This window comes from Danio rerio, chromosome 9, assembly GCF_049306965.1.
Source record: "Danio rerio strain Tuebingen ecotype United States chromosome 9, GRCz12tu, whole genome shotgun sequence".
Taxonomy (NCBI): Eukaryota; Metazoa; Chordata; class Actinopteri; order Cypriniformes; family Danionidae; genus Danio; species Danio rerio.
The window spans coordinates 56,091,962-56,102,483 of record NC_133184.1 but is presented as its reverse complement, the minus strand read 5'-3'; the positions used below and the strand labels follow the sequence as shown (position 1 = coordinate 56,102,483).

General features: G+C 44.1%; 1 protein-coding gene across 2 annotated transcripts in view; it reads right to left on the bottom strand.

Moving 5' to 3' along the window:
- si:ch211-199f5.1 overlaps positions 1 to 10,075 on the bottom strand; it is a 62,685-nt gene extending 52,610 nt beyond the window's left edge. The window contains exons 1-2 of one of the 2 annotated variants that reach the window (XR_012385699.1): positions 7,067 to 10,075; positions 3,821 to 3,899 (exon numbers count right to left, since the gene is read on the bottom strand). Coding sequence is in view for 1 of the 2 variants with exons in the window: in XM_001341872.10 (XP_001341908.5) it covers positions 1,567 to 1,762; positions 7,604 to 10,006 (2,599 nt within the window). In the remaining variant the exon portion in view is untranslated. Of the gene's footprint in view, positions 1 to 1,566; positions 1,763 to 3,820; positions 3,900 to 7,066 lie in introns of both variants that reach the window. The other variant, XM_001341872.10, reaches the window with a different exon arrangement.
- Positions 10,076 to 10,522: the final 447 nt, after the last annotated feature.

Genomic DNA, 10,522 nt, shown 5'->3' with positions numbered 1-10,522 from the left:
CAGCAGCAAGCAGACTTTGTGTTGCATTAAATTATATTTTCACTGAGTATATACTGTCACTTTACACTCACCGGCCACTTTATTAGGTACACCTTACTAGTTCCGGGTTGGACCCCTTTTGCCTTCACAGCTGCCTTAATCCTTCATGGCATAGATTCAACAAGCTACTGGAAAATTCCTCAGAGATTTTGCTCCAAATTGACATGATAGCATCACAGTTGCTGCAGTTTTTCGGCTGCACATCCATGATGCCAATCTCCACCACATCCCAAAGGTGCTTTATTGGATTGAGATCTGGTGACTGTGAAGGCCATTTGAGTACAGTGAACTCATTGTCATGTTCAAGAAACCAGTCTGAGATGATTTATGCTTTATGACATGGTGCGTTATCCTGCTGGAAGTAGCCATCAGAAGATGGGAACACTGTGGTCATAAAGGGATGGACATGGCCAGCAACAATACTCAGGTAGGCTGTGGCTTTGACACAATGATCAATTGGTACTAATGGACCCAAAGTGTGTCAAGAATTCTCCCCCACACCATTACACCACCACCACCAGCCTGAACTCTTGATACAAGGCAGGTTGGATCCATGCTTTCATGTTGTTGACGCCAAATTCTGACCCGACCATCCAAAAAAATGGAGACTCATCAGAGCAGGCAACGTTTCTCCAATCTTCTATTGTCCAGTTTTGGTGAGTCTGTGTGAATTGTAGCCTCAGTTTCCTGTTCTTAGCTGACAGGAGCAGCACCCGGTGTGGTCTTCTGCTGCTGTAGCCCATCCGCCTCAAGGTTGGACGTGTTGTGTGTTCAGAGATGCTCTTCTGCAGACCTCGGTTGTAGCGAGTGCTTATTTGTGTCACTGTTCCCTTTCTATCAGCTGGAACCAGTCTGGCCATTCTCCTCTGACCTCTGGCATCAACAAGACATTTACGCCCACAGAACTGCCGCTCACTGGATATTTCCTCTTTTTCAGACCATTCTCTGTAAACCCTAGAGATGGTTGTGCGTGAAAATCCCAGTAGATCAGCAGTTTCTGAAATACTCAGACCAGCCCGTCTGGCACCAACAACCATGCCACGTTTAAAGTCATGTAAACCCCCTTTCTTCCTTATTCTGATGCTCGGTTTGAACTGCAAAAGAACATCTTGACCATGTCTACATGCCTTAATGCATTGAGTTGCATATATGTAACTGTAATGCTTGATTCTAATTGGCTAATGAACAATATATGATGAGCAGTTTTTTCAGATAAAAGCACAGCTAAAGTAGTTCCGGCAGGTTTAGAGCGCATTACAGCTCCAGATCACTCCACTGAATGATAAGAGTTATTTCACAGCTACAACAGTCAGAAATCACATCAGAACACAGCTGAAGGCTTTGGACGCGATGTGGAAGAAACTAGTGCTTCACACTAGTGCTCACAGCTTAAAGAGGACAAACACCTGACAGGTGTGCATTATTATCTAATAATTCAACGACTTGTTGTCAGTTATTACTTCCACTTATATGTTCAGTAGGAATATTGATAATCAATATGTATAATAAATAGTCCTAGTCAGTCACCTTTATATGTAGTGTAGTCTTTCTTGAGTCCTTCGCTGATGTCAGAATCGCTGTCATTAACATCGCTGTCTCCTTTTCCACTGTCTTTACCGCTGATCTGTGGATCTCTGACAGCGATGGTCATCATGGAGTTTCCTTTCCACACTGTGATTGGCCGAGCAGAGTCTTTACCATATCCAGGTAAAGTAGAATATCCCTATATAAAAAACAAACAAACACAAGAACCCATCCATATTTAACACACATTGATGTTCTGTGTGCAATATTTTAGCTGCTATTGTGTATATGCGTGCTTTGCATTTTATTTTAACCTCCCATGGCATGAATCTATTTGATTTAAAGCTTTAAAGGGGACCTGTTATGCAAACATCACTTTTATAAGAGGTTTAAACACAGTTGTGCGTCAGCAGTGTGTGAATACCTCCAGCTCCTAATGGTGAAAATGCATGAATTGTATTTGTTATAATCAGACTTGATCAAAACAGTGTTCAGAAACACTTTGATTGACAATCCCCCTTTGTACGTGTCATCAAAGGGGAAGAGCCCCGCCCACTAGTGACCATCTCTCCCTCATTAGCATAAACAGCAGCCCTGAGTGAGAAGCAGCCGTCTGTCCATTAGCCGTTAGAGTGTTTGAGCTGCTGAAGATAATGTCAGCATAGACTAAGAGGATTATAGATGTGGAGATTTAGATGAACAGCGACAGGAGCGACATAGACTGACAGAAGCATGAAGCACACATGCACACCTGACCAGCACTGATAACACTATTTTGAATCTGCCACTATGCTGATGCATAGACATTTGTAGCTCCGCCCTCTTTTAAAAAGAGCTCAACCTCATTTTAACTTAAAGAGACAGTCACCAAAATGCCACAGCTGGGATCAAAACCTAAAAGGGTCAGTTTCAGAGAGTTAGAAAGTATTATGTGTGTTATTTTTGAGCTGAAACTTAACTACACGCACTCTAGAGACATCAGAGACTTATTTTAAATCTTGTAAAAGAGGTAATCATTGGTTCTCTTTAAAAAGTGATATTTAATAAAAATGACTATAGACCTGTTTATAGCGTGCAAAAGTTAAAGCCCCCTTTTGGCCATTGCATACTTTGTCGGTGGTCCCCGGGCCGCGGACCGGTACCGGTCCGTGGATCAATCAGTACCGGGCCGCACAAGAATTAATTATCTTTAAGTTGGCAGATGAAGTAGCTGCATTTAAAGCCCAACTGAGGCATATTGGACATGTTTCAAACATTAGCTGGGATTTTGTGTGAGACTGAGCCTGCGCCCTCACTCACCAAGCTGGTGGACGATCATCAGTCTTCGCTGTTAAAGGAGTTTGAGCGCTACTTCCCAACCTCAAAGGACCCACAAACGACTAGGGAATGGATACGTGACCCATTTGTCAACAAACCAGCTAAATCCAGCATGTCCATGCAAGAAGAAGACCAACTGCTGGAGATCGTAAATGACGGCGGCCTTAAAACAGTGTTCGAGACAACAACTCTGCCGGTGTTCTGGATTAAAGTAATGGCAGAATACCTAGAGATTGCTAACACAGAGCTGAAAACCCTGTTGCCAAGTCGAGATGTACATGATATGTGTGTTTTGGCGCTCACAGGCTGTTTCACGGGCACCTGCAAAGCTTTAAGGTAAACAAACAACGGCTTATCATAAGCATCTTATTGATAATTATTATTATTATTATTATTATTAACATAAAAGCGTTATCTGGCTAATTTCTAGCAGCTAAATGTGTCTGGGAAAATATTCAAATGCTTTTATTCTCATAAACCGCACGGACGTGAATGCGTATGTCTGACTGTTCTGATTGGCTAAAGCAGACGTCTCACGTCAGCACGTTCTAGACGTGCACGCGCTCATCACCCCTCCCCCCAACCCCCAATCCCCCCCGGTCTGCAGTAAAATTGTCAAGCGTTGACCGGTCCGCAGTTAGAAAAGGGGACCACTGCTTTAAGTTATCAGATTTTAAAAGGCATCTAATGACCCCTGTGATTAACCCACTGCTTTGTGCTTCTTCTTTTCTTGGTCTGTTTTACAGTTTTTGTTCATTTAGTCACGTTTCACTGCATGTTCTTTCTCAGCACCACACTCTGAAAGTTGTGTAATTCCTAAAACAACATGTCAAATTAAAAACCAATGACTGAATCATATATATATATATATTTTTTTTTTTTTTCCTTCAGTGCTTCACACCATGAGTGTTTTGCTTTTAAGGACAAAATTAAAGGTCACCTATGGTGACAAATCTACTTTTCAAGCTGTTTGGATAGACATGTGTGTAAGTATAGTGTCTAGACCAGTGGTTCTCAAACTGTGGTACGTGTACCACTAGTGGTATGCAGGCTTCCTTCTAGTGGTACGCGGAGGAATTGCTGAATAATTTAAGTAAATAAAATGAACACACTTTTAACCCTTTGACACATACAGCACCAATGTGATCAGTAAATTGATTTTAATAGGCTAAAACTTTTATTTTATTTTCAATTTTCTAATGTTTGTTATGTATTCCATCATTTGAAGCTCATCTCCTGCATTTATTTGTAACAGTTGTTGGGGGCTTATCTTGTATTTTTATGTCCCAATGTTGACAGGTATAGTTTAATCACTTGACACACAAAAGCCTATAACTTGCAGTAAGCAGATCTAATTTCTAAATTAAATATGTAAATCCAAATCATACATTTAAAGTTAATGTTTAGATTTAAAATACATACAAATATGTTTTAAATATGTGCAACATCTATTACAAAACTTTTCAAAAACATTTTATATATGAATAAGATCACAAATAGCCTATATTTATGAGGTCCAAGGCTTCTATATGTTAATACTTTACATTTAAGTACAGCAATTTTCTTTTTTCTTTTTAAGACCATTTCTAATTAACTTTTAGAAGCACATTTTAATTTAAACATTATTTTTTTACCTGTAAGCACAGGGCAGTGTTAATGTTCAAGCTATTTATTATGTTTAAAGTTGCTGACAATAATAAATATTCATAGTAATAGAAATTAATCTGCCTCATTTTTGAACTGTCCAGAGGTTTAGCTGCTTCATTAGGCCTAATACGCTACTGTATTTTAATACGGGTCGTTTTGGTGGTACTTGGAGAGACTATTTTTCTCTGAGGTGGTACTTGGCGAAAAAAGTTTGAGAACCACTGGTCTAGACCATCATATTGGGCTGAAATAAACACACACAGTCCTTTTTTAAAACGTTGGACCAATTGGAGCAGTTAGATCGACTGCAACTTGATGTAGGAGAGCGTTCCCCCCGCCCACCAATATTGACTGACAGGCACTCGTCGCCTAATCCTCAGTTTGTCGTTTCACGCCCGCCATTTTCAGCGTGAGAGTCAAAGCAATGTTACTAGAGGAACCCCCTTGCTCTATTTTTAGATGCAAGGCTCATTGGGCTCAACACAAGATCAATATTCACCACATGATCGCTCTAATCGGAATTATTGCTTGCAACTTAGTTTGTTTGTAGGTAGGTTTGCAAACTAGTGTACTTTTCATTGCGTCTACCTTAAACTTCAGCTGTTTGCATTTCTCGAGGTCACAGAAGCTCCCTGTGTGATCTTAACTCGGTGCAGCTGAAAGTGTGAGCGCCTTTGCCTCACGACGTGAGTGTCACTCCATTGGAAATAAAATAACAAACTTGCCTGCAGGTCGCACGCCAGAAGCGCCGCTCGGCGACGCGCATCACCATGCACTTTAGAATTCTAAACAGGTTTCTATCAAGGTACACATAACGGCGCTTCAAGTCGGCGGCTGTCCGCGGGGCCCAGCCAGTATTGTCGCGGCTCTAAGCGGGTCATCCATGTGCCGCACTCAAAGTTAATTCAGTGTACGTGGTTATTAGTCTCAGTGTACAAACTCGGCACTTTAAACTAGCACACAGTTGCTGTAAAACTATACAAAGACACAAATGATTGTGTACTGTCTGCTTGGTCTGTGTCCGAGTCGTACATAATAATTAAATTAAATAAAGTAAAAGAAAATAATAAAAAAAGAGGACGGGGGGTGGAGTAGTATACATACACATATATGTTTATATACGTAGAAAAACTATATACAGATCATTAAATCAATCACCAAATAAATAATAAATGTGGTAATTATTGATCTTTTGTTGAGCCCAATGAGCCTTAAGCAGGCCGCACAAGCTCGGCGCCGCGACACGGCGCGCACATGACAGTTTAAAGTATCACACACCAGACGCGCACATTCGAATGATATTTAACATAAAACTAATAAGATGGCGCTCTGTGGCGCGGTTGAAAAATGAATTGCGTCCTGAGCCGTGGCCGGGCGCCGCCGACAGCCGCCGACTTGCGGCGCCAGTGTGTGTATCCTGATAGAAACCTATGTTTAGAATTCCAAAATGCATGCGAGCGGCGCTTCTGGTGTGCGACCTGAAATAGAGCAAGGGTGTTCCTTTATGCCGAGTTCAGACTGCATGATTTTCCAACTAGTCCTGTCACAGATGTTTTCACACTGCTTGACTATCTGAGCTGGCTTTGTTTACACTGCAAGATGGTTCGGCGACATAGACATTCACATTGCATGACTTTACTATAGGGAGAATCGCCGACAACTTCGTCCAAACTACGTCTCACAGCCAAAAACACGTCGTATAGCCTATCTTTTGTTATTAACTAGATAATGAGAAAGAAGCCTTTAATGGGGTAGAACATGTACATGTTTGGTCACCTGGGTTTAAAGGGAATTAGCCATTTCTCCTCAACGTTGATAATAAACTAATTTCTTTCTGTATGAAACGTCAAACAGACACGGCTGCTCCTGAGTCCTGTCAAACCTCCACTAGTTTTCCCTCCATTTCGTGGGTCCAAATAAACCGAAAAAGATCGCTTTTAACTTCTCCCCCAGCCTCCCGCTGGCCTGCAGCAGGTATACACACACGCACACACAAGTGAAAGCTGCTCTCTCATTGGCTGTAGGCGATCGCTGATGTTATTTTCAGTCAAAACTCAATTCACACGGCATGATTTGCATCGCCGACAGCTCCAGATATTCAGCACGCCAAATATCTCACAGGCATCGGCGACTCATCGGCGATTCTCTCAGATCGCGTCTTTGATCGTTCATACTGTGTGATTGTCACTCACGTGCACAAGCAGCGATTTGCCTGTGATTTCAGGCATTTGTCTGCGATTTCTCAAAACCTGTCGGCGAGCCAAAATCGGGGCTAAAATCACGCAGTCTGAACTAGGCATTAGTGACATCGCTTTGACTCACACGCTGGAAATGGCAGACGTGAAACAACAAACTGTGGATATTGTGATGTGCGCCTGTCAATCAATATTGGTGGGCGGGGGGATCGCACTCCTACGTCAAGATGCGGTCGATTTGAAAACCGGTCCAATTGGTCCATCGTTTATATGTTGTTAAATTGAAAAAAAAAAAGGACTGTGTGTGTTTATATCAGCCCAATATGACGCTATATACAATATACTTACACACATGTCTGTCCAAACAGCTTAAAAAGTTTAAAATTGACCTTCTCCTGGAGAAAAATATAATAGGACAATATTAATATCCTAATATCTGTTAAACAGCACTTGGGAAATATTTGTACTATAAAAGAGATTAACATTTCAGAACAGGGCTAATAATTTTGTCTTAAACTTTTTATTACAATGTGAATATTGTTTTATTTCTTTCCTTATTTCTTTCTTTATTTTTGCAAGCATATTGCATTGTTTTTCTGCTGCTGTGTTTTTTTATTCGACAAGTCACTTTATTTGTACACATACATGAGGAGCATCTCCTTTGGTGTCCTGCACTAGTTTGTATTGCCCTGCACATTTGCATTAGATTGATGTGATTGGCTGTCACGTCTTCATCATTAGCATTGCATTCTGAGCCCTGCGTTGTTCAGCTGTGCTCCGTCGAGCTGTTTTCAATGCATGGTGAATGTGTGCTGTGTGAACGGCTCCTCACACACACAGAGAGAGAGAGAGAGAGAGAAAGAAACACTGTCTCCACTTACATCGATATCCCCCGCCACACTCCTGTATTTGCTCTTGAAGGTCTGCGGGGTTTCGTTAAAGACTTCAGCGGTCGCCTGCACACTGCTGTGTAGCTTCTCAGGACTGTCGATGGTCGTGGAGTGGAAAGTGTGTGTCTCGAAAACATTGGCGGTCTGGTTTGAGATCATCGACACACTGTTTTTCTCATCAGAGTACGGGATATCCAATGCCTCAGGGAGGTCATCGCTTCCCTTCGGACTGTTTTTACGACTTTTGCATAGTATGAATGATAAAATAGCCAAAAACAGCAGCGAGGAAGTCGTCAGAGCCAATATTAAAACAAGCGTCCATTGTTTAGGCTCGTCCTCCTCTCTTTCGTCATAAAAGTTGCCGTTTGAGGGTGCCGATTCGGTTAGGGTGAAATGAATCGTGGCTGTTGACGTTTGCGATGGTTGGCCGTTATCGTTAACCGTCACTAAGACCTTCCACAAATCGTACTCATCGTACGTGATTTTGCGGTTGATGTATATTTCCCCAGTATTCGGATCGATTGCGAAACCAAAATCGCCTCCGTCGTAGATCTTATAAGTGAGCTCTGCGTTTAAACCGGCGTCTGAATCTTTAGCTATTATTCGCGTTACGATGTAACCGGGAGGTGCGTCTCGGGGAAGCTGTATTTCAGCAGATCCGTTAATGAGCGGCGGATGAGTTATAAATGGAGTGTTGTCGTTCTGATCGACTACATTGATGATGAGTATGGCGTTGTTGTGTAGTTGTGGCCATCCTCTGTCGCTGGCCTGGACGCGTAAATCCAGCCTCTTTGTGACTTCGTAATTGAAACTCTGCAGCGCGTAAACGTTCCCAGCTTGGTTCATAATAGCAAACCTGGAAACGCTGTTTGTGTCCGAGTCAAAAAGTTCGTAGGTTATTTCCCCATTCAATCCCGAATCCTGATCGCTAGCCAAAATTGTTGTGATGTAAGTACCCGGTAATTGATTCTCCTCAATGAAACCTTCATATATCTTAGCACTGAACGCCGGGGCATTATCGTTGACGTCTGTCAGACGTATAATGTATTGAGTAACCGTGCGTAACGGAGGCACACCGAAGTCCTCAGCCACCACCGTCAGATTATACTCCGCAATCTTCTCTCTGTCCAGAGGAGCCATCGTGACGATGGTGTAGCTGCCCTCGTAGGCTCTCTTAAGCCTGAAGTTCCCATGTCCTCCATTCAGAGTGCAGCTCACCTGTCCGTTCGCCCCGGTGTCCTTGTCTTTGATGCTGATTAAAGCCACCAGGATATCTGGACCTGTGGCTTCACTAACATGCGCAACTCCGTCGGTCACCGATGTTATGGACGTGATGATGATTTCAGGAGGGTTGTCGTTGACATCTCTGATGTTGATGATAATTTTGCACACTGAAGGCACCGGGTTGTGCCCCAGATCAGTAGCCTGCACATCAATTTCATATGTCGTCTCGTCTTCGTAATCCACAGGGCTTTGTAATGTCAAATATCCAGTCTTGTAATCCAGTTTGAACAGCTGTCTGATTTCTGTTGTAACTTGTTTGCCAAATTCATACACGACCTGTCCATTAAGTCCTTCATCTGGGTCGATGGCGTTCAGATCCAGCAGTAGAGCCTCCACAGGGGTGTCCTCCGGCACGTCCACCGAGTAGTGGCTGTGGTCAAACAGCGGGCTGTTGTCGTTCGCGTCCTTCACTTTCACGGTCACGTTAGTGGAGCCGCTCCTCGGCGGATGACCTCCGTCTGCCGCCACCAGCTTGAGCGCGAAAAAAGCGCGCGCTTCTCTGTCCAGCTCTTTGACGAGCACCAGCTCCGCATATTTAACCCCATCCACGCGCGTGATGACATCGATGCTGAAGTGCGAGTTCTCGCTTAGCTCGTAGCTTTGGATGGAGTTTGAACCCACGTCTGAATCTTCAGCGGCGTCCAGCGCGATGCGCGTGCCCAGCGCCGCGCTCTCGGAGATCTCGACGGTGCACTCTGCGCGCGGGAACTCCGGAGAGTTGTCATTCACATCCAGCACTTCCACTTCAACATGGAAGAGCTCAAACTGCTCGGCGGACACGAAGGCGACGTCAAAAGTAATCACGCACCGCGGGTTGCGCTTGCAGATGCGCTCGCGGTCGACGCGCTCCTCCGCCGTCAGCCTCCCGTCGCTTTCCCGAAATCGGATGAAGGAGCCGGTTGACGGACTCATCAGCTTAAACCTGATGCCAGGGAAAGTCCTGCGCGTTTTATCCGGAGTCCAGGTTACATTGCTGGCGAGTGTTCCGATAACTGTAGGCGGTCGAACCTCTTCGGATATCTTATACCGGACTGTCCGCTCCTCGCACAGCACCGCCGCCCAGAGCAGCGCGGCTCCGAGTGTCCGCGCGAGAGAGAGCCGGGTCTGCATGTTCAGCGGCGGGAGAAGCGCGCGAGTCACCTGCGCGAGTCCCGCTGCTCATCAGCCTCTCTGAAGTCTGAAGTCACTTATTCTGCGTGCAGCTTCTTCTTCTTCTTCTCTGACTCCTCCCGCGACTCTCTCACACACACTTACTCGCACACACTCAATGACATTTACAATTCACGCGAATGACCAACACACCTTCCTTCACACAGGTCTGGTCGGTGCGAGAGCGCGCACTGGAATAAAACTGATGGGAATGATCGGCGCGCGCGCACGGGGAGGGCGACAGGACAAAGAAAAGAGATTTCGTTTCTCTTTCTGGTGTATTTCAGTCATGTGACTGGACTTGAAATGTCCTTCCTTATGAACAGAAAGACTATTTATAAACGCTTCAAATGTGCGTGTGCCTGTCAGTTTGAGTGGAGCCTTAAAATGTCTTCATGATTTTGTCTCCAAATGTGCACTGAATTGAGGAGAATCTTCTGGCATTGTGTGGGAATGAGGGAGACGTGACAATTCTGT